This window comes from Notolepis coatsorum, assembly GCF_963971535.1.
Source record: "Notolepis coatsorum genome assembly, chromosome: 1".
NCBI classification, from domain to species: Eukaryota; Metazoa; Chordata; class Actinopteri; order Aulopiformes; family Paralepididae; genus Notolepis; species Notolepis coatsorum.
Genome location: NC_140165.1, coordinates 144,924,108 through 144,948,885, shown reverse-complemented (window position 1 = coordinate 144,948,885; position 24,778 = coordinate 144,924,108). Strand labels below are relative to the sequence as shown.

Sequence of the window (24,778 nt, the reverse complement as noted above, 5' to 3'; positions counted from 1 at the left end):
TCTAAACTGAACACTGTGACCTCTTTTTTTTTTTACTTCTAATTTTACTATGTTTTTATTTCATACTTATCTTGTCTTGCACAGTCTCTGGAGCGCAACAGTAAGAAGCATTTTGTACAAAAGTATTCTGTACTTCTGTATGACAACTATTAAAGAAACTTGAAACTTGAAGTGCCTTATGGAGTGATATGGCTCTTTAGCATAGTGATGTAAGTGACAAGTACCTTATGGAGTGATATGGCTCTTTAGCATAGTGATGTAGGTGACAAGTACCTTATGGAGCGATATGGCTCTTTAGCATAGTGATGTAAGTGACGAGTACCTTTGCGAACTTTGTCAATGGTGAACTTGTTGGCCTCATCCTTGATATCCTCTATGGTAGGGAGGTACAGGTCGCGAGGGATGCCACCGTTCTCTTCATATAGGAATTCCACTGTCTGTCTGGCGATGTCTACCATACCTGGAGAGATTTACACAGAGAAATAGAGAGAAAAACAATTCACCATGGTCACCAGGTGGGGTGTTATTGGAACGGACCTTGTGGACATTCAATCCTTTCACCAGATGAGTATCCAGCACGAGCCACAGACGCGTCAACGTATGTTTTAGCCGGTTTTCAACCTCCTCTGGGCTTTATAGATTTATTGTTTTGTTTAGTCAAGTTAGGCCCTTACACAGCTAATGTGTCTGTATCTTTCCCAATACAAATAAACCATATTACTATACTTTTTCAAGAGTACAGTCACACTGATCATCATTCTAAAATTAATTCTAACATTCCAATTAATTATATAATAACTGGTTATACATGCAAAATGGACAATAGAACACTGTAACTGGACATCTTTAAAAAATCTTCAAACGGGGACTGACTTCGCAATAGACTAGGCATTTACAGCTGTTCCAATGTAAATGTACCTTCCTCCGTGCACTTTCGCCCGCTCTGAAGTCGGACTCGGTGTGCCCGGCCACGCGCGCTGTACATGCGCATGCTGTAAGAGCTTTAAGCAATTTTTCTCAGTTTCACTGTTTGTGTAGTTACTGCAGTTAGATTGAAAATCGAATGTGGAGACTGGCACGACTATTCGGAAATTCGAACTCATCCCTACTACGTAGGAGTGTGTACTTAGAGCCTACTCAATGAAAAAGACTCGATAGGTTTGTCACTGCTGAGTGGACCTTTCTGTTTCCTTTGCATTCCAGTCTACCTGTGCCTATGTGCTTCCAGACCATCACACAGTGTGTGCACTGCACTGTATAGCCCTCATTACACAGAAGTCCCACAACAATCCCACAATGGAGGACCTCCATTCTGCTGGCTTTGGGTTGTTGTTTGGTTGTTCATCATCATGTGTGCGTTACAGAATGCCGTGATGCCGTGTACCCGAGTCGTAGGGGGATAGACGCAGCGTGTCTCAGGTTGTGGTTCTGAAATAGGTCTCCAAATGTTATCAATTTGATAATGAGTAAGGCTTTCTCTAGGCTTTTTAAAATGTAGGAGAGACCTTGCTGGTAATGGAGCAGCTAATATTATATTATTATATTATATATTAGCTACTAATATTTCCAGGGAAACTAATATACAAGGAAGTCATACAAGTCGCAACCAAGGGAAGTGCATTCTTTCTGCACCGAAAGGCCCATATTTTTTACCAAATTCTACCCACAGTTGGCAGGTGGCAGTGGTAATGTCAAACCCTGCAGTGCTTGCAAGATTATAGGTTCAGAGAGTCGAGACCTGAGTGTAATCTTCAAGTGCATGGTGCTCTGTTTTGGCAAAATCGTCTAATGCGTTCCAACGAATGAAAGACAAAAGAAGTTTCAATATCGGTTAGGATTTGGAATATCTTCTAGTGCATGCCAGGCATTACACCTGCCCTCATTAAATGTTATATCATGTAGCCTACTGTATGTTTCCATGTCCCAAAAATTGCTTTATCCCCAAGTAGATGATGCAGTGTTACTGTTTTTTCAAGACTAGTCCAGGGCAGTGAGTTGATGAAGCTTTTATTTTTTGCATCTTCTCACATTCAATACTGGGCCCCATCCTCTTTTTATTATATATGTTGCCCTTAGGCTCAATCAATGCAAAGCATAACATGTCCTTCCATTGCTTTGCCGACGATGTGCAGATCTATTTACCCCTACAAGCAAAATCCAAGGTCACATTACAACCACTGTTAGACTGGCTGATATTAAATTATGGATGAGTGCAAACTTTCTCAACTTAAACGAGCGCAAAACAGAGATAATTTTATTTAGTAATGATTCACCTGACCCTACTGCCATTGCCCTAGGCCCCCTGGGCTCAAATATCCGCTCCTCTATCAGAAACCTCGGAGTAATCTTCAACAGAAATAAAAAATTTGATAAGCAGGTTAGTTCGGTGGTCAAAACTAGCTTTTTTCACCTCAGACTCCTAGCCAAGACCAAACCATACCTCTCCCAGAAGGATCTGGAGAGGGTGATCCATGCCTTTATCTCGACCCGGCTGGATTACTGCAATGCGTTGTATGTCGGCATTGACCAGTTGCTGCTCCGTCGCCTGCAACTGGTACAAAATGCGGCTGCCCGCCTGCTTTCCGGTACCAGGAAACGTGACCACATTACACCAGTTCTGGCTTCTCTCCACTGGCTCCCCGTCCGTTTCCGTATTGATTTTAAACTTTTACTGACTGTTTTTAAAGCACTACACGGGCTGGCTCCACTGTACCTAGCTGAGCTCCTACATCACCCCACCCCATCCAGAGCCCTAAGGTCTGCTGACCAGCTGCTGCTGGAGGTGCCTAGGACCAGGCTCAAAACCAGGGGAGATAGAGCCTTTGCTGCTGCTGCCCCCCGACTCTGGAACAGCCTCCCCCACATAAGATCTGCCCAGAGCCTAGATGTTTTTAAATCCTTGCTCAAAACACACCTCTTCTCCCTGGCCTTTGACCAGAGCTAGCCCAGCATCTATACATGACGTCCACTGTCACTCTGCACTTTTTATCTAATTTTCTTGTTATTTTATTGCACTTTGCCCTTGCTTTCTTATATGTACTGTACTCTACCTTTTTTGTAATTCTAGTGTATTTTTATTGCATTGTATGTGTTTTTACCATGTTGTGAAGCACTTTGGTTTGGCCGTTAGTCATTTGTAAATGTGCTATATAAATAAAACTGACTTGACTTGACATTGCATATTCTTTTCATTAGCATATTATTATTATTACTATGATTAGTGTGATTATTATATCATGTGGTCAGCCTTTGTTCTATCCCACCTTTCATGTGACAACTGATAGCTAGAAGCTATATTCCCACGGGTTGGTGGTGCGGGGATAGTAGCATGGGGCAGAACTCCACTTGTGAAAATAGTTGTGGTTATGATTACCTACAAGCTAACCCCCACAGAATTAAACACATCATCAACATCACACCCATGTCCTGCAATGCCGGGCAGTCCCTTCCACACAGACGCTGGGGTAAACCCACCCTGGCAATTTCACTATACCTGAATAAAATTTAACACCTGCATTCTTTCACACAGAACGGCATGGCAAATAATGGGGTAAGAATCCCGGCTAGAACGGGCAGTGTTGAGAGGGGCTTATGATGTGGAAGTTCTTAAAAACAGATCCCACCATTCATCTTTGTGATCATTTAAATCTTTTACTGTAATAAATCTAGCTGTGAAAATAATGGCAAATGTCCATCCCTAACAGAGCAGATTACAATTCTCACCCAGCTGCAGTGCTCCTTTGATCTGGTCCAGGCCAGACTTCCTCTCAGCCTCGTTTCGGAAGCGTCTGCGGATGGTTGGAAATACTTTGGTCTCCCAGGCCTTCACCAGCAAAGCATAGTGGTCCTCCTGAGGTCAGAGATCACGGCAAACGATCAGAAGCAGAATAACAACAATAATAGCTTGGATTTATATAGCGCCTTTCTTTTTTTTTATCTACTTTTTCTCCCATTTTTCAATTTTTTCTCCCATCCCCAATTTCATATTGTCCAATTCTACCCTCCCCTGTCTCGAACGTTGTTAGACCATGCCTCCCACTGGTCGGCTGCAATGTGGACCAAGCCTTGCATCACGTGTCACCTCCGGTACACGAGGAGGCAGCCGTCGCATCTTTTCACCTGCACAGCACGATCTCTCAGCGGCGAGGGTCTGCGTGGGAGGGACACGCCGCCCCCGTTGCTTCCTGATTCTGCTGCGCAGGCGCACCAACCGACCTGTAGGAGTCGCTGTCCACAACGTCCGATCCCCACCCACCAGCTTCCCACCCCTAACACTGCCAATTGTGTTAGTATGAACGACCAGCCAAGCTGGTAGCAATGTCAAGAGCTGGGCTCGAACCCAGCATCTCCTGCATTAGTGGCGAGCGCCTTGCCCACTGCGCCACTTACGCGCCATATAGCGCCTTTCAAGAAACCCAAGGACGCAACAAAAAAGACATCAGCTAAATAAATAATAATAAGAACAAAGGACAGGGAGATGACTAAAGGATGTAGGCATACGTATTCAGGGCTGTCTTAAAAGAGTCCAGGTATGTGGCAGAGCCGATCTTAGCCAGGAGAGAGAGAGTTCCAGAGGGTGGGGTCCACCGAAGTGAAGGCTCTGTCCCCAAAAGTTCATAGTGTGGGGGATGGAGCCTCTGGGAGGGGGTGTAGGGGTGAAGGAGGTCAGATAGGTATTGGGGGGCAAGGGCATGGAGGAATTTGTAGGTAAGGATAAGAATCTCATATGAGGTATGGGACTTGACCGGGAGCCAGTGGAAGTGGATGAAGGTGGGGGTGATGTGCCTGTCCAGGGTGTTGCTGGGTACCCCAGACAAGACTCCATTACAGTAGTCAAGGCTGGATGTGATGAAAGAGCATCAATAAATAAGGGAGTCCATACTGTTGATACTTGTCAGCCCTCATTAGAACATAAGAGGTTGTGATTTGCACTTACTCTGGGGACGTCGTCATCGTCCTCGTCGTCACTCTCATCGTCGGCGATGGGTGGTGGATGGGGGTCAGGCCCAGAGGTGACGAAGTTCTCGTAGCTCAGCTCCACCTTGTAGTGGCTCGACAAGTCACTGCTGTACTCTGTCCCAACAGGAGAGGACAAACAACAGAGCCATTTCTTACAAACGCTACCAACTACTAGGAGACACACAGATAGATACACACACAGCGGAGGAGGGGGAGGGTTAACCAAACAGCAGATTGATTGATTGATTGAACATTTTATTAACAGATTGCAGAATGGGTACAATACAGTACAGCTCAATACACACAATTGTTAAGGGGATGCAGACCAGAGAAATACTTTAGTCTCGTTTACATCAGGGTCCCCCATTTTCAATTCATCATAACATATATGACATACATGACATACAGATAGACAGTACTGCTACATCTATACATGTATGACATACCAGATTTACAAATACAGTACCGTTTGTGATACAAAAAGAGTTTTAAAAAAAAAGAGAGTATATACATTTGACGAAGAAACTGTACATTGGAGGTGGTGGGGTGGGGGAACTGTACATTGGAGGTGGTTGGGTGGGTGGGGTGGGGGGGGATGAGTAGGCGGGGGGGGGGGGTAACTGTACATTGGATTATCGACAAAATCGTACTTGGTCCCAAGAAGAGGGTCTCGTGTATTACTAGGTTAGGACATTTACTGTACATTGGAGGGGGTTGGGTTAGGACATTTACAGGGGCCAGTTTCGAATTGCAGTCTCCCGTAGGTGCTCCTTGAGTAGTTTTAAAAGTGGGTAGTGATTCACATTCCTTTACAGCTGTGGGTAGGGCGTTCCACATTGATGTGGCATAATTGCTAAACGTGTTTAGTCCCTTGTTTGAGCCGAATCTGGGTTTAACATGATTTGTGGAGCTCCCTCTGGTGTTGTGATCGTGGTATTCACTGACCTTTGGGAAGTATTTTGACATGTACATGGGTACCTTAGTGGTGTAGTGTATCTTGTAGACCAGGCCCATTGCAAGTTGCTGTACTCTGTTGTCTACTCTGAGCCATCCTAGGTTGTCAAAGTGGGCAGGGGCGAGGTGGGTTCTAGGAGTAAGGTCAAGCAGTAGTCTGACCAGTTTGTTTTGTGATGTTTGTAATTTAGTTTTTAGCGCCTTTGAGGTGCTTTGGTACCATGAGGTGCAAGCATAGTCGTAGTACCCTTGAATGAGTGCTCCTGCCAGAGTCTTCAGGGTATTCTTGTTTACCAGAGAGGAGATCCGGTACAAGAATCTAGTTTGTTGGTTGACTTTTTTTATTACATTGGATGCCAGTTTGTTACAGGAAAGATTTGCCTCTAGGATGGAACCTAGGTATGTAATTTCATCTTTCCTTGTGACAGTATTGTCACCCACTGTAACAGAGAAGCCGTTGGCCTTGCTGAGTTTGTTATTTGAACCGAAGAGAATGGACTTTGTTTTACCCAGGTGTAATGATAGTTTGTTGTCAGCGAGCCAGGTGCAGATTTTGCCTAGTTCCGAGCTGAGGGTTTTTTCAACCTGTAACTTGTTCTTGTCAGAGACCAGCAGAGCTGAGTCGTCCGCGAACAGGAACAAGTTGCAGTCACAAGCTGACGACATTTGCATAAATTAGGACCAGTAGCGGTCCTAGTATGCTTCCTTGTGGAACACTACAGAGACAAACAGATGACTGAAATTAAAACTCTGATGACACAAAACTAATATTGAGGTTGAATGTGGGAGGGGGGGGGGGGTATTTGTCATCATCATCGCTGTTGTCGGACCAAATCGTCTTCTATGTTTCTTACATCTGAATTTAAATGATCCAATGTCCTTTATATGTTATAAAGTCTATAGTAAGTTTCATGATCCTAGAACCTATCAAACCCATTTTGAACCATTTACAATCTAGTGAAGAACTTGAATGAGTTAATCTGAAAATAATGGTCTTTTTGATCATTCAAATTCCTTAAAAGAGGAGGACATACGTTGCTGGCCGACGGCCACGGCGGCGATCCGACAGGGAGGTCCGTGGGAGCCGGAGTCAGAGGCCACGCTGGCACCGGCTTCATTGTCACTGTCTGAGGCCATTGCGAAGGGGAGCGCTTCAAAGTTTGCACTGATCTCTTCTGCAAGGTCTACACACAGGTCAGCAGCATTCCGGTGTGCTTGGCCCTCTGCATACGCAAACGGCCGGCAACCAAAGTTGGCACGGATCTTTGTGTTCTGATGGAAAACATTAGGAGAGTGAAACCGCACGTTGAGTAAAACCGCACACTGAGTTCCACGCGGCTCTAAACATGGAGCTTTGGAAGAAGACGTTTTAGCCCAATAGAAAACCTACCTTCTTTTGAATGTGGACCAAGGGCCACATCCCCCCTGCTACATCCTCCAGGATGGGGCTGAGCCGCTGGCCACAGTAGGTGAAATAGACCCTCCCTTTAGGGGCCTGGCCGGGGGGTGGAGGGGTGCCCTCCGAACGCTCCCAGCCTATCCCAGCCACGTCACCTGTGACAATAAAAACATTACTATTTGGATGTCTGAAAATACAGTGCAGAACTTGCTCAATATACTGTACACAGAGAGACGTTTTCATAGTTCAGGAACTGTTATTGGAAGTACCCGCTTTTTATTGTGTTCTCACTGCAGGAACTAAGTACGATCGTAGTTGCTGAATCCCGTTTGAGGGGCTTGTTTAGCTCCCATCTCAGAGCAGGGACTCTCCCAGCACAGAGAAACTATGAGTGACCCAAGTGTACAGTGATTGGTCCAGACATCAAGTTCATGGTCTCAGACCATGTGCCTGCAGTGCACAGGGCTGGAGACAGACATGCCAATAACGCCTGAGTCAACCTCGTATAGTAGGTGAAATACCTATGCATTAAAAAAAGAAATCCCAGGGAATCTCCTAGTTACATCAATATTGTGCTGTCAGAACAGTCTGATATTTGTAGGTTAAGTATTCAAAGTTTGCTATTGGCCATTTTAGCACTCTCATTTGTTATCAACCAGGAAATGTTTAGCTATAAGTTGATCAATCCATCGCCCAGCCACTGTGCATCTCCGCTCTCTGGGGAGAGAAGGTAGAAGCAGTGTTGGCTTATGTTTGGTCTGAAAACACCTATGGTGAAAGTGGTTGTTTGAAAGAGTAGCCAGTATTCTTAATTATTATTATTTGTTGTAGTGTAGGTTTAGGTTTAGGTTTACTTTATTTGTTCAAGGGGGACAGTGTACATTAATAAAACATTTTACAATGTAAATGCACCCAATTTTAGCCAAAAGGCTAATTTCCATTGCCAGAAGGTACAGGCTAAAATCCTGTGTAAAAAAAGGGTTAGCAATAAAAACAGAATAAAATCAAGATAAATACATTAGAATAAAAACACAACAAAAGCACAAGTGTGTGGTTGTTTGTTGTAGTAGTAGCAGTAAATGTGTTTAATTTAATTAAACTAGATTTATTTTATTCATATTATTCATAATACACTGCATGTATGGATTTCTAAGGCTAACTGAATCAACTGGTAGAAGTAGAGGAAGCAGATTACATCATGGTGCGGGAAAAGTGTCTAGTCTCACCAGGAAGTAGGGCCACGTCCAGCCTGACACTCTTCCACTGCAGCAGACTGGAGCCATTATAGTGCACCGCCCTGCCATTACTGGCAACATCAGACAGACAGACAGACAGACAGACAGACAGACAGACAGACAGACAGACAGACAGACAGACAGACAGACAGACAGACAGACAGACAGACAGACAGACAGACAGACAGACAGGGGATGGAACAAGACAACAGACACAGAATGATAGCGGTCAGCACTCCAGGATGAGACAGAGCAGTGGGAAATGCTGCCAGAGATGGACCTCCTACAGTGACTCCATGCTGCAAACCCATAGCAGGGTTGTGCTAAATTCACGTTCAGTTCAATCAATTCAGGAAGTGGGTTTTCTTACATTTCCCAAACATTGAAAAAACGTTGTTATGAAAAAAAACTGTCATATCCAGTTTCTATAAAAAAGTAACAAAACAAAAAATAACAGAATGAATTTTCCACCATTAGTAAATTAAATAGTTAATCTTTAACTGGAATTGAAATTGAATTGAGCACAACCTCGATAAGACAAGAACGTACTTATGGAAGAGACAGGTGCCCACAGGGTTGGTCCACGCTCCGTCTCTCTTCTCTGCTTCAGTTGCAAAGCCAAAAGACACAATAGGACCGCTGTCATCTTCAGAGTCTCCATAGGAGACGATCTCTATTTCCCAGTAGAAGGAAGGGGCCTGCAGGGGAGAGAGGACATTGAAGACTGCGTTGCCATCAAGCTTCTGTATCAACATACACGTTGTACATTTATTTATTTTGCACAAATATAAAAAAAAAAAAAAAAAACGATAACCTTTTTTTAAATCAATCCAACGTTGTGCTGGAATGGCTAGAAGCCTCTACACTATCAATGAACATTTGCTTTAATCACACATTGATGGTGATACAATGGGGTGAAGCACCCATTCATTTCAATGTTAAAACTTCACCATGACAATACCACTTCTAGAAACAACATGATCAAAACACTACTGTACTCACAAACTCATGACTTGAAAATATAAGATACTGAATCAGTTATCTGCTCAGAGTGATCAACCATGAGTCAAGTGATTGTAGTTACAAACATGTTTTCGACTCGTCTTTTTTTATTATAATTCTGATGCACAAATTGCTCTTTTCGAATGAAACCATGAACAACAGGATTTAGTGCAGTTATGAACTGAGACAGGTGTCCATTCCGCTGTAGTGTACCCACCTGAACAGGCACAGCTGAGGTGGCGTAGATGAAGGTGCCCCTGGGCAGGCCTCCTCCGGCGCTGGGGTCGGCCAGGAAGGTGACTGAGGTGAGGCGGGAGGAGAACATGCAGGCTCTCACCGGAGGGAACACCCTGGATGGACACCAGGTGATCTCCTTCGGCTGGAGGAGGGAACACAGGAGAGGGATTAAGGGGCTGTATCCACCGACCAGGCACTTTTTATTTGCCTTTTTACTTTGCTCCCATATCGGCAATTTTGTCAATTCCCTTCCTGGTTGTTGCGCTGCCACCACTGTTGTGTAGACTATTCCTCCTCCGATACATGTGGAGCCGCCAGCCGCTTCCTTTCACCCGACAACGAGGAGTTTCGCTGGGAGAGCGTAACCCACAAACACTGCCAACTGTGTAGGGGACAACTGCGGGGTACTGCTGCCGGGAATTTAACCCGAGTCTCTGTGGTGGTAGGTGAGTGCTTAGACCTCTAAACTACCCAGACACACCTGTGTTTACACCTCTACCCAGTGGCACCAGTGCTTAGACCTCTAAACTACCCAGACACACCTGTGTTTACACCTCTACCCAGTGGCACCAGTGCTTAGACCTCTAAACTACCCAGCCACACCTGTGCTTAGACCTCTAGACTACCCAGCCACACTAGGCGACCCCACACTTAATGTATCACGTAATTTCAACATGGAAATAATGAATGTCCAGTAAACTTGACTTTCAGTAGCTCGTAGGGCTGCCGCGGTATTGATTTTTTCCTTACCGCACAAATTTGCGAAATATTTCCTACCGCCGCGGTTACAAAAAAAAATTGAATGCATTTTTATTTTTTTAGTAGTCTACTCTTTATAGCATATAGCCTGCCTCTAGTCTAAATGGCTATCTTTAGAGGATGACTTTGCAGCATGAATATTGTTTGGGATTCGGCAAGCACGCATTCGTTATTGAAAGTGAAACACTGATTCGAAGTCTCCCCTCTGGTCGTGTGCCGTTCACTCGGTGTCGCGGGCAGCGGTGGTAGCGCCCGGCGGTTACCCCCCCCGACCCTTTCTTCTTATTATTATTATAAAGTTACTACTTATGATTAACAAAGGCATTCGATGCGTGTTCTATTATGATATGTGTGTAGTGTTCTGATAACGACTATTGGTGAAGCGATGTCGAGATTCATTTGGTTTGGCAGCGGGAGCTAGATTTGCGAGAAGCATGCAACTGCAGAGCCGCAGAGCTGACAGTTGTGCGCGCACAGTGCAATACTCCAATTCAGCCATTGGCAATTCAGCTGTTGGGTGGGTGGCGCTGCTGAGCGGTCCCCAGACCAGACCTGAGAGCGCCGCTGGCTTTGCGGCTCTGCAGTTGCATGCTTCTCGCAAATCTATGTATGTTCTTCATTGGGAGGCAAAGATCATCACGCAACGTTTATATTTCACGATAATGTTGCCGTCTCTCTCTGCCAAATTTCTCAGTTCTTCGCTTGATATAATTAATACAAATGTCCAATATAACGGAATTTGTTAGCTCATAAAAATGTGATTATAACACACTGCTGTATTTAATGTCGGGCCGACTGCCGCGCATTGCTTTGGTTGAGTATTATTATAAAAAACAGCGGTGATGCGGTATTCAGCTAAACTCTGCGGTGGCCGTGATGTAACAGCAATATCGCGGTAATGCGGTAACCGCGGCAGCACTGCCTCGTCACACGAAAGATCGATCAACACCTCCTGCTCAGACAGTGGGAGGCCTGTTGCGTCATGCGCAATGAACGGATCTTGGATCCAGTTGTTCAAATTGTCCGTGCTCTTTCTTTCGGGGAAATAATTCCGAAATTGATCAATGAGCCCTTCTATGTGGCTACAGATGATGGGCTTCAAATAATTTTGTGCCACATTATGTTCCTCCAAAAAGCAATCAAGCAGAGTAAACACCCCAAAATCTCCGCTGATGATCTTGGAGTGCCACAAACGGAGTTTTTTAATCCAGCTTTCCATTTGAGCTGGAAATCCAAACAGGTTTGTGTCCCGACCTTGTAGTCCCAGATTCAACGTATTGAGCCGTTCAAAGATGTCGGCTAGATTATCCCAGTTGTGCCAGCCATTCAGTATCGGCAAATGTATCTGCCAATGGGTTGTTTCGGTCTGCAAGGAAAATCTGCGCTTCTTCTCCGAGTTCAAAAAGGCGATTTAATACTCTGCCTCGAGATAGCCATCTCACTTCAGTGTGGTAAAGCAGCTGGTTATGCGCTGAGCCCATTTCATCACACAACACTTTGAATATGCGAGAACTAGTTGCGCTAGTTTTCACCGCATTAACAATGCGGACTGCGTTGTCAAGCACCTGTTTAAGACTGGGTGGCATTTTCTTTGCCATTAGGGCTCGTCGGTGAATGATGCAGTGAGTCCAAACTGCGTGTGGGGCAACAGACTGAACCCTAACAACCATCCCACTGTTTTTGCCTGTCATTGCACTGGCACCGTCACTGCAGATCCCCACGCAGCGCTGCCAGTCCAGACCAGTGTCAGTCATAAACTAATCCAGTTTTTTTAATAGTTCCTCCCCAGTTGCACGATTGGGTAAAGCTTGACAAAACAGAAAATCCTCATGAAGTTGTCCATCGTGCTCATATCTCATTATGTTAACACATTGAGTGCCACGCCCCTTTGACCATATACCGGTATGTGACTAGCCATAGACATTATGGTCTTGTTGAGGCATCTTCAAATATATATATATATTTTTTTACATAACATGAAAGTACAGATTCATACCTTCAAAATAAGCCATCACTTGTTCGGATCGGGGATATAGTTTTCAGTCTATGTATTATGAATCATGCTATATCATGCTGATATCACAGTCCTGTTTCCTGAGAAAACACCCATTATCTGAATCAAAGTGATTAACAGCCACACTCGTGAAGAACTCTTTCACCCAGAATTCATTGTAATCCATGTTACCCCTCCTCTCTAGAGCAATTAACACCTGGCAGCTTTCCAGTCTGAGGGCCTTTGTTACAATGATTTTGTCTTGTGACCGTGCAAACTGCAACCACTACAAGTCAAGTCAAGTCAAGTCAAGAGTTTTAATTGTCACGGCATACAGGTATACAATGAAATGCGGGTGGTCTTGCCCGCAACGATGTGCAATACAGTGGTACATATAATAGAATCAAAGAAGAAAACAACATTGTGCAGTAACAGGTAACAGGTAACATGGAGTGACATCTCGGTATCTGTACATACTGTAGTTATTTACAGAGCATATGGGACATGCTAGTTAACTACCTTCTGTAGTGTGGTAGTGAAATGTTAACCTTCTGTAATGTGGTAGTGAAAGGTTAACCTTCTGTAGTGTGGTAGTGAAAGGTTAACCTTCTGTAGTGTGGTAGTGAAAAGTTAACCTTCTGTAGTGTGGTAGTGAACGGTTAACCTTCTGTAGTGTGGTAGTGAAAGTGTTAACTGTATGTAGTGTGGTAGTGAAAGGTTAACCTTCTGTAGTGTGGTAGTGAAAGGGTTAACATTATGTAGTGTGGTAGTGAAAAGTTAACCGTATGTAGTGTGGTAGTGAAAGGTTAACCTTCTGTAGTGTGGTAGTGAAAGTGTTAACCGTATGTAGTGTGGTAGTGAAAGGTTAACCTTCTGTAGTGGTAGTTGACTCCGCTCCAACACACCAGGCAATCAACCACCCTCTTGGTACCATATGCCATATGTGGTTGTTCCTATAACCCCTCAAAAAAAAACTCCAAAACACACCTGCGGGTATACACTGGCTATACCGCAGTACAAGTATTTCAGTTTTCAAAAAGGGGTTATCCCAGGCCTACGGGTCGACGAAACACAACTTCGGACCGGGCCCGGCGGACCGGGAAGCACACAGGGATGCCAGAGGAGGTCCATAAGACCACCCCAACAGCCCCCTCTTCGCCATGCGTAAGAGAGGGGCGAAAAGAATGGAGAACCAGCCCCTTTATGATAGCACAGGGTACAACATGTACCCAACAAAAGGGTCTCCATAACGCCCAACCCTGTGACACCCAGGCCGACCCAGCATTTTTCCCCCTGAAAAAAGCACAAGTCCCTCAGGGTACCAGAACAGAAGATCTGCGTCCCCGGCGGACAACGGGTTAACTGACCTGGACCAGCGTGACCAGAACCAGTCCCGTGCCCTAATCACGCCGACATCCCCACTCCAAGAGAGGGGGTAGGTACGCGTGTCGATCTAAAACATTAAAGAGGGCGCCACCCAGACGGTCCCATTCGTACCGTGCTCAGTGGCCCACCCCAAGGGCGTGAGACCCCTCTACCTATGTTTTGATCTATTCCGTTAACATCCCCCAGATATGAACGAGAATTCGTCGAGACCTAGTAACAGGCGCTCGGAAGAGAAAACCTCCATCCCAGTTGCCCTATAAAAACGCCGTTTTAATAACGAGCAACCAAGGCGTACCGGCCTCATGCGTGATTCTTATCAGAAACACCCCGAGCCAGCACTATGTACGTGTCGAGACCCAAACACATCAATGGATAGTCCCAACAAGACACCAGACATTGTTCCTCCAAGTCACCTGGGAGAACGACAAGGAGCCGTCGTGCTTCATGTTCTTTCCTCTTTTTTATTAAAAAAGAAAGAAAAACACAGACTGACATGAATCCCACGTGACGCGGCTGAGGAAAAAAAATCATTTTTACATCCCGCCAACCTCACCACAGGGAGGAGACGGGAATCCTCAGAGACTTGCCACGTGAGCCATGAATTGAAAAGTCACGGTAACATTGAGCCATGTGACCAACAGACTCAAGTTACACATATATCGAGCGTAGCAGAACACCAAGTTCCTACGCTCTGCCCGACAACTTGACAATAACAGAACCACACATGGGTCTGAAAAAACTCACGGAAGCCGCCGTCCAATAGAAACGTGCCCAGTGACGTATTCTATGACGGGGGGAATCCCATGACTCAACTGCCCGTGATAGGTGCAGAGTCAGGGAACCCCCCCCCCCCCCATGCCAAGCTGCCTAACAGCTTGGCCGGACCGAATGAAAAAGAGGGTTAAAAAAAAAACAGACCAATCAGAAGAGGGAAGGAGGGGTTTATCCGGTACCCCCTCGGCAAGCCCAACCCTCGAATATGACAACAACAAATAGCCATATGATACCTTAAGTAGCCAGTATGCTAATGAACAGCGCAAAGCTAACAATGCACGCTAGCCACAGACAAGCCTGTGAACAGGGTTTATAACAAGGCCAAAGTTTTATATGTGTGAACCCGACACCCATGTTTATGTTGCAAGACACAGAAGATTTGATAGAGAGAGAGAGCGGCCTGAAAGACCGCAGTACCTTTACACACACGAGCATTACTGCAGACCAACACAACAGTGTTGCGGCTCAATATCACTGTTTAAGCAACAGAGCACACAACCTACCTCTACCTTTATGTGAAGAACCTAATCTTCAGGTCGAGGCAGAAAAAACCTTTTTCAACCGAGTGTAAGCTGCAGGCCTTGCTTAAGCTCTACACACATGAAATGTAGCGACCAACATGACTATAAGTCTAGCCCTCCTATCAAACCCACACTAGCGAAAGGTTCACACATCGTATCCCCATCATATGTAGTGAATAAACACACAGTTTGTAACAAAATACAGTCCCTCCTAGGAGGGACCTTTTATTTAGACAAAAATCATATGTTGGGCCGGGAAGGGAACAGGGGGAACCAATAGAGGGAAAAAGTCACTAGCGACGCCTGCCACGAGCCGCTCAGGGTTTGCTACCCCGGGGAGCCCCGGAGGGACGGTAAAGGACTGGAGGCTGGTCTCGACGATCCCTACCATCACCTCCAAGCGTGGATGGGCCGGCTGCAGTGGCCGAGGCGCCCTCTCTCCTCCTGGCCTTCTTCGCTGAAGGGCCAGCAGTGGCGGTGGTAGCAGCGGCGGCGGAACCTCGACGACGAGCCTTCCGTCTGACTCCACCGACATCGGGCGGGGGGAAATGAGGCTGGAGCACGGACCGCTCCTCCTGCATTTCCCTGCAGGTTGAGGTCATCAGCTGCAACGCCGACCCGAAGAGCCCAACATCGGAGAGGGGTGCCGTCAGAAGTGGAGTCCTCTTCCTCTCCGGCACACGCGCCTGCTCCAGCCAAAGGTGGCGCTGGGCTAGAGTGGCCAGGGCGCGTATTTTCATAGGGCTCCTGCCGCCTGGGCGAGCTGATCACGTTGCACTTCGGTCAGCTCCGTACCGCCCGTCATTATCCCGGACATGAATCTCGCCAGCTGCGCGATGTTAGACGTGGCAGCCAGAGATTGAGTCGCGGAGATGAATGACTGGTCGCTCCAGTAAGCCAACCGCCTCGCCGATTTCCCGTGGGGAACCGGCTTCCGTAAAGGCTCCCACACCACCTCAGGACAAAGGAGAGCTGCCATCGGCCTATCAAGCCGAGGCACCCCCTCCTTCATACCTTCTACCAAACCCACCACCCTTGTGACTCGCACGTAGGCGAGGGTGAGGCCCGTGATGTGGGAGACCACCTGTCCCTGAGGGACGTAGGCCTCCATCGAGGGGAAAAATGGGCAGACAACGCCCCTCTCTCTCACAGGACGACGTTGCCATAAATGACCTATGAGATCATCAGGGACAGGAACAGGCAGTGGCTGCGGCAGCGGCACACCGTTTGCAACTGCCGCCGCCGCCATGAGCTCGGGGAACAAAGCACGCAGTTCCCCCTGCATACTTTCCCCCACCGAGCTCGCGTCCCTCACATGCGGCAGACTTCTGGACATCGCAGAGCCACATTCCGATGTGGCTGATAGCAGGGCATCCCGCCGCTGAGTTGGAGGTTCTAACCCAACATCAGCGTACGAGGAACCCCAAGGAGACCCATCACCCCCCGCCAGTGTAACCTGGACGGGAGGCGGACATGTCTCCACCGGGGCGTCAAACAAGAACCCATCTGCCTCTACCATGTAGTCTTCAGTTTCCATCAGCCACGGAGAAGCAGACGCATCCTCATCCGGCTCCAGCAACTCCCCAAAACCAGGCCGTTCGCGTCTACAAGCCACCATCTTACGACGGGAGCGAGCAGACGCAAAAAGCTTGCGTCTCAAATCCTCCGCCACCAGAGGAGCCGGCCGCCCAACAGCGGATGACTCTCCGGCGGCAAAGGAACCAGAGCAGGAACCAGGCCATCTCACAGGAGACGGCGCTGGTGCACCAGCTCCTTGGAGAGGCAAACTACCCACCGGACGCCTACCGGGCGCGGATGCCGTCCACAACAGTGGCGTCAACCCCGCTCCAAGACGTACGGCAGAGGAGGAAATGAAGAACCGCTGGTGAAGGGTAACGTTGCTAGCGCGACCCTCCGAGGTAAACATTATGACTTAGCTTTTTTCTTTGTAAAAGTATGAGAGAAAGAAAAAAGCAAGAAAAAATTTAAACACGTAACTCAACTTTCTTCAGCTTAATACCCTTGTCAAGTGATTGGTATACAGGCACTCTCTTGTGGTGAAAGTGAAGAAGGAGGCGAGTGGGGCCACACACCTGCTTATGAAGGTAGCGGATAGGGGTGTGGCCAGACGAATGTTGGTATGTAAAGGTACATTGTGAGTTTTTATTCAGTGCATATGCACGAAGTGAGATATGTGCAGAATGACGCTGAGCGGAAGCTAGTACGATATAGAACCTTATGTAGTGTGGTAGTGAAAGTGTTAACCGTATGTAGTGTGGTAGTGAAAAGTTAACCTTATGTAGTGGGAGGGGGGTATGTGGGTATACTTGTGTATGTGTACACTTGTGGAGAAAAGGAACTAAAAATAATTGATGGCAATGAAAACCTGACTTGTAGAGGCTAGAGATGCACATTTCATGCATATAGTACTAGTACATGCGCGCGCGCGCACACACACACACACACACACACACACACACACACACACACACACACACACACACGATGTGTGGCATGGCTTGGTTTCATGTTTTGAGGTACCTTCAATTATCTGTAAATAATACATACATACTGTATCTAAATTAGCCCTTTCCTGTGTGAGTGTTCCGTCTGGTCATAATCACTGATATTATAGATGGAAATAGATGAAATATTATTGTCCCCGAGGGCAAGTTGTGTTGTTGTCTTGATATATCTACAAATACTGTAGCAGACGAATAGCCGGTTGCCTCTGGATCAATGAATGTCTAATATTGAATAAAAATAGTCACCCAGAATTATTTCATAATACAAAGTTTCTGAATGGACGTTTGGATTAAAATCATCCCGAAGACAGCATTGGAACGTTTGTGAGTAGGCTCTGGCCAGAGTATCAATGAAATACGTTGCACGCTCAGCGCTGTGGAATGAAGGAAATGCACGTCCCAATGTTTGGATTAAAATCATCCCGAAGACAGCATTGGAACGTTTGTCAGTAGGCTCGGGACGGATATATGAATGAACTACGTTGTGCACACACACAGCGCTGTGGGATGTAATGAAACGGTAGTCTACAAGGAAATTTGCTTCCCTAAACTCTGAAAGGGATCGGATTTGGATGTTATTCTTTGAAGTTGTGTTACAAATGGAACGGTCTATCCCCGCGGAACACAAGTTACTTAACGTTACACAGGTCGTGCTATGCATGCTTAGCTTGCTAACGTTAAGATAGCAGTGTAACTTAATGTTACACTATGCATGCTTTTTTCGAACGCTTCGTTCTCTCCGCTATGATGAAAGCAGAGCTCTCTGTCTGCTTTCGCACCTCTCAAGTACCCTGTAATGAATGAGCTGTAATGACAGGCGCCCACACACACCCTCAGAGGCTCCGCTGAGCAGCCCGCAAATGTAGTCTTTCCCCAATGTTTCTGAATACATACTGTCGGACAATCTAACAATAATTAACTAATTTACAAGTTGTATTAAGTTTTGCAAATAAGGAATCAGAGAAAGAACATTTCAAAGCAGTAAAAAATGCAATATTTCTATTTTGACCTATTTTCTGAAATGAGACATTTTCGCGATTTCTGAGGAATGTAACCTGCCGCACCAAGTCGGCCTAGACGATGCAGAGTCACATATGGGCTAGAGTGCCAGCACTGAAGTCAATGGGAGGTCAGGAACATTTTCAAAGGCTTAAACTATATCTTAAATTATGGCTATGGGTCTAAAACACCCCTCGCTTATCAATGACTTGCTTGCAGTCAACATGTACGAAACAGATTGTTTTTTCATTGGTACATTTTCCGTTTTATACCGTTTTGAATACGAGTATAGTTTTGGAGTTCTAGTAATTCCAGAGAAATTACGCGATAATAGCTCTTTAGGGGAATACACAAAACACATTTTTCGGCTGATTTATGAATAGTTTTCAAATAAACACTAGATTATCGATAGTACATGTGTACTTATGCACGCTAGAAAAGCAGGCTGAAAAATCTATTATCCATGACCTGGTCAGCGCTAACGTCATACACACACACAGACACGCTGCGATGGCTGAGAAAAAAAAATCTGATTAACCCAATACTGGTAAAATAAGAGTCCTTACCTCACATCAGATGTTCTGCAAAAAGATTCATCCAATTCCTGATCGCCATTCCAAATATTGATTGCGTTTATTGATCCAACGTTATAGTCCGAAACACATAATCGACGGTGCTCTGAGGGTCCTCAGTCAATCTGGTAACACGATACTGCATGCCAGAGAAGGGAAAACCCCTTCTGATGCCCACCCAATCCAATCCAATGATGTGCATTACCATCCGGGAGACGATAGGCGGCGGTATTTGCCCTTTTCGAGCTAAGACCCATTCACAATGATAACGTCAGGCTGGATGGATAAAAAATGAATGGATATCGCTAATAAAAGAAATAACGATTAAAAGACGTCATTGGCACTCAACGCATGGCGATTTGGAACGACTAATCTCATCGTTGGCACTCAATGTGTTAATAGTTGAGCATCAGAAGAGATGTCGGTGATCTCATCAAGTTGAATAGCAAAATACGGGCTCCGTTTAAGTTTTTCCACAACTTGGCTCTTAACATCATCCGACATGCAGTCAATTCTTCTTGAAATAGTGTCATCTGACAGCGGTATTGTATGGAGCTACTCTGCAACACTTTGTCCACAAAGGACAGAAACCACATCTTTGGTACAGGGCAGCCAAAAGCTCTCTGCAAGTGTGTGGGGTTTCCCAGTCTTTGCGATCCAATTGGCACCAATAAACGAAGCATGTAGTCCTTTTTCGTTGACGGTTGTTGCAGTTTTCAGCACAGTTTTCTCTGCTCTAAAACCATAGTATTTTTGCTGAAAGAAAGCTAACGGTTCCGTTCTAAATTCAGGATGCTTAGTTTCCAAGTGCCGCTGTAATTTACTTGGTTTAAAGCTCTCGTTAGCAAGGATCTCGTAACACAAAACGCACTGTGGTCTCGGGTCATCTTCTTGGCCAGTCCAAGTAAATCCATATGCCAAATATTTAGGATCATAACTTCTTTTACTCCGTTTCGTAGTAGTCCTGGTATCGCTAGTACTAAATTCTGCCTTTCTCTTGCCAGCCTTTGGAACACACGTGATGCGCCGCTTCTGACAACAAACGTATCCATTGCGAGTGTCCAGGTTAAATGAATCAAATCAGCTTTATATGCTTGCCCCCCCCCCCCCAGAAGTGCTTTAGTTACGAGACAGTGTCGATCACAAATATCTGAGTACACATTGACACACAAAAGACCAGACGATATACCTGCGCAGGGCTGTCACGCACGCTCGCGCATGCACGTCGCGGCACTTTGCGCTCCTCTGACTCACAAAAGACCAGACGTGGCCTCAGTGATTATACCTGCGCTGATGTATGAGATGTGTATTGGAATACTGTGCCTCCTTTGATGCAGGGGCAAGACATGGCAAATACACACAGCAGCCAGGTAGAAAACTCGATCTGAGTTGGGCTCACGGATTTTCACTGATCTTTTTTTTCTTCTTTTTTTTGCCAATGCGCCTGTCACCTACCCGTCGCGACCCGTAGTTTGAGAACCGCTGCTCTAGACTACCTAGCCACACCAGTGCTTATACCTCTAGACTACCGAGCCACACCAGTGCTTATACCTCTAGACTACCGAGCCACACCAGTGCTTATACCTCTAGACTCCCTAGCCACACCAGTGCTTATACCTCTAGACTACCTAGCCACACCAGTGCTTATACCTCTAGACTACCGAGCCACACCAGTGCTTATACCTCTAGACTACCGAGCCACACCAGTGCTTATACCTCTAGACTACCGAGCCACACCAGTGCTTATACCTCTAGACTACCGAGCCACACCAGTGCTTATACCTCTAGACTACCGAGCCACACCAGTGCTTATACCTCTAGACTACCGAGCCACACCAGTGCTTATACCTCTAGACTACTCAGCCGCTCTAGTGCTTAGACCTCTAGACTACCCAGACACCCCCACTTGTTTGTTTTCAGCTCACATCGCTTAACAGAAGAACGGCCATCTTTTACAAAAAACGTTTAACTTAAAACGTTTTTAACTTTTAATGCTTGGTTCTCTGAGCACTGGAAAATACTAAACTTTCAGCACCGTCGGGAGCATGATGTGATAACATGGCTATAACATTGTGATTGGAGGATCAAGAAGAGAGGGCGGGATTTAATTAGACAGACACTGTACCGAGAGTATATTTAAAAAAAAAATAAAAAATAGATTTGCAGGAAAGAAACCTAGCTGCTGTTGTGGGCTGGTCAATGCCAACTGTGTACAGGCTAGTAAGGGTGAGTGGCTTTCATGGTAGCTTCCCTGCAGTCCAATAGCTGCTGGCAGTAGTTTTCATGTCAAAATGACAATCTGATATTACAGACATTTTAGTTTGATTTAGAATGTTTCTAGGGACTCTATTTGTATTTCAGGGGAGCCCTTGCTAAAGCTTGGAAAAGGACACCAGCTTTACTGAGAAATCTAAAAGTCTTCCATCTATCCATAATGTCTTCATACCAGGGTTGGAACTGAACTGGACAGCAGAGAGGCAACTGAAAAGTCTATTGAACTACGGAGGGTCTCAATTTATATAACAACAACAACACTGAGCTAGTCAAACACTCGGGACGCATTATACATGAGAGTCTATTGAGTCTTATTTCATTTGGAATATAATGTATAAGCAAAGGTAGCCTACGTTTCAATAAAATAACATTGTAAAAAGACATGCCTTGATGATGTCATTCTTCTTTATATAGCCTATATCAATTGTTTTTAAGCTCAATAAACACAGATAATATTTGCCCGTGAATTTCTCCCATTTGTCCGGGACACTCTGGTTCATACAGTTCTTTCTTACAGTATGTAAAAAATCAATGAGCGGGGGCTGCACCCACCTGGCGCCTGTCTGTCTGTAGTGGTGGGGGCGGGGGACGGGCACAGTCCCGGTACAACATCCTCACTCTCTCACACTGTGCCTCTACCATGCCCAGACGCTCCCCTGGGAGAGAGAACACAGCGTTCTGTTAGAACACACATCCACAGCGGTAGCCCTAGTCTCGCTCTATTGACAAGCTTTGTATGCATTACATTATATACAAAGCTCTATAACGAACCGCCACAGATTCTGAGGGTTAAGTCAAAACTCGTCCTGAGTAATTATTGTATTTTTCGCATTGTGTTTTCGAAGGGATCAACAGAAAACTCAGTCTCAACTAAAGCCAGTGGGGTGAAAACCAAGCTACTGCTGAAATACAGTATGAATTGACCCTTTTCTCTCCGAAGTCTCCTTTCAAATCCTGCAGTCGACCAACGCATGCTCGGTGCTGCCACCACTGGTCACCAATAAGATCAGCACCTTGACCCGACAGTAATAGTAATGTATTTTATTGGGGACCAGCGGTGGCAGCACCGAGCATTCGTCAAGCTTTCCTAGAAAACTGAAGAAGGTACCATAATGCCATTACCGATTTGAAAGGAGACTTCGGAGAGAGAAAGGTCCTTTTATACTGTATTTCAGCAGTGGCTTGTGTTTTCACCCCACCGGTCTTTGTCTTTGTTGATCCCTTCGAAAACACAATGCGAACTTGCAATAATTTGTTAGTTTTGACTTAACCCTCAGAATATGCAGCGGTTCGTTACAGAGCTTGGTATAATTATACTGTATGTAGTGTACAACGCTGGTCAATAGAGCTAGTCCAACTATAGCATTGTAGCAAAAGTACCGTCTCTAAACATTGGGTATACAGTATTCACAATATGTTCTTCAAGAGTTTCACCTGTAGATGGAATATTATAAAAATGTAATCGTCACATCTCTCTTTTTACTCAAACATTACAAATATTCACAAATGTTTGTACAGCTTCAAAGGTCATGTGAAACTCATGTTAAGCCATCACGTGCCGTCAGTCCTTGTATCAGAGTCTCCGAAAATACATTCTAGAATTAAATAAATATCTTCAAACCAATGAGTCAACACCGGCATTTAGTGTTTCAACAGTGTTTCAACAGAAAGCACCATACTGCAATCACAGATTGTGCCTTTAAATAATGTCTTTAGGACTGGGGAGGTTGTGAGTGCAGTAAAAAAGCTCTACACTCAAGTGTACAGAACTACAGTACAAATGTTTATATACCACTTTACCACTTTTAACCCAGCATTAAAGAATCCTTTGCATTGTAACTGGGAAGGGCAGAATAACCAGTATTCTAAATGTCTCCTATAGCCAGAAACCTTTGCGTTTTGTAATGAAAAGAGTGGGTGTTGCTAATGTTTTGTGTAGTCAGTGTATATATGCCAGCATCAGTGTGTGACCAGCACTCACCAGGGCTGCACTCCTGCGCCACCAGGTTCAGCACCTCCACAGCAGCAGGACACTGCTGGATGAACTCCTCACAGAAGGAGCTGTCCTCCAACAGCTGGGCCATCACCAGACAGGCTCTGAGAAGCAACATCACCTTGTTATATATATATATATATCTATACAGACAGGCTCTGAGAAGCAACATCAACTTGTTATATATATATCTATCTATCCAGACAGGCTCTGAGAAGCAACATCAACTTGTTATATATATATATATAACAAATAATCTTGATTTAACATCAAGGACAGATGATGGAAATCGCCAGGGAAGTCTGATAAATATGTTTGTACTATGTGTATATACATTTAAATAATATGATGTACATATTCATACTGTATATTAGGGCTGACCCCCATTAGTCGAATAGTCGACTAATCGATCGGAAGGAGCCGTAGTCGACTGCCAACCTCTTAGTCGAATGCAAAAAGAATTATCTTTTTAATTATCATTCTTTCCAAAATAAAAAAGGCCTACAAGCGTGGCTAACACTAATGGCACGCATACCAGAGGCTAACTGCCTAAGAAAACAGGCACAGAGGCACTGAAAGAGGATTTCACCCATCTAATGAACACACTAGACTAGACAAATATCAAGATGTATCCATCAGTGGACCAATTGCATGCTTTCGCAGAGGACAAGAAGCCTTCTGTCGACTCCTTCAGACATTAAGCACCCCCACAGCCCAAATGGAATGATAAAAAAATCATTTTTTTCTATCGGCTCATTTTTGCAACTACAAGTCGACTATACAAATCCTTAGGAGGGGACAGCCCTACTGTATATACACACACATCTTATTCCATGTGTTTAAATATTTTTTTTTTATCAATTAAACATGCAAGTTTACATGTATAAAGATTTGGCTGAATGGTGCATGGATGAACACAATGCTTTGATTACCTTGTTCTGATTTCAGCCAGTAGGCGTACTGCAGCCATGACAGGGCTAGATCCATCTCCTGAGGCGGGGAGGGAGGTGTGGATGGAGAGACTGCCCTCCTGTGGTAGCAGCATGGACTGTACTGCCTGGACCACCTTCTCCGTGATGGACAGCTTGTAGAGGGGCAGGGCCTGTGATAGGACAGCAAAGAGAGGAGACAACAGAGGTTCAGTCTGTTATTTAAGAACAAAGGAAGATGTCATAATCATTCAAATATCCTTTCTC

The 24,778-nt window shown here is 45.3% G+C and overlaps 1 protein-coding gene across 1 annotated transcript in view; it reads right to left on the bottom strand.

The window, feature by feature from the left end:
• Window positions 1–24,778, bottom strand: part of hectd4 (HECT domain E3 ubiquitin protein ligase 4) — a 167,118-nt gene that overhangs the window by 39,690 nt on the left and 102,650 nt on the right. Inside the window, exons 43-53 of the mRNA XM_084328500.1 lie at window positions 24,515–24,684; window positions 23,571–23,686; window positions 22,142–22,245; window positions 9,767–9,928; window positions 9,097–9,245; window positions 8,539–8,618; window positions 7,304–7,467; window positions 6,948–7,185; window positions 4,937–5,073; window positions 3,724–3,850; window positions 323–460 (exon numbers count right to left, since the gene is read on the bottom strand). Coding sequence (XP_084184626.1) covers window positions 323–460; window positions 3,724–3,850; window positions 4,937–5,073; window positions 6,948–7,185; window positions 7,304–7,467; window positions 8,539–8,618; window positions 9,097–9,245; window positions 9,767–9,928; window positions 22,142–22,245; window positions 23,571–23,686; window positions 24,515–24,684 — 1,585 coding nt within the window. The remainder of the gene's footprint in view (window positions 1–322; window positions 461–3,723; window positions 3,851–4,936; window positions 5,074–6,947; window positions 7,186–7,303; window positions 7,468–8,538; window positions 8,619–9,096; window positions 9,246–9,766; window positions 9,929–22,141; window positions 22,246–23,570; window positions 23,687–24,514; window positions 24,685–24,778) is intronic.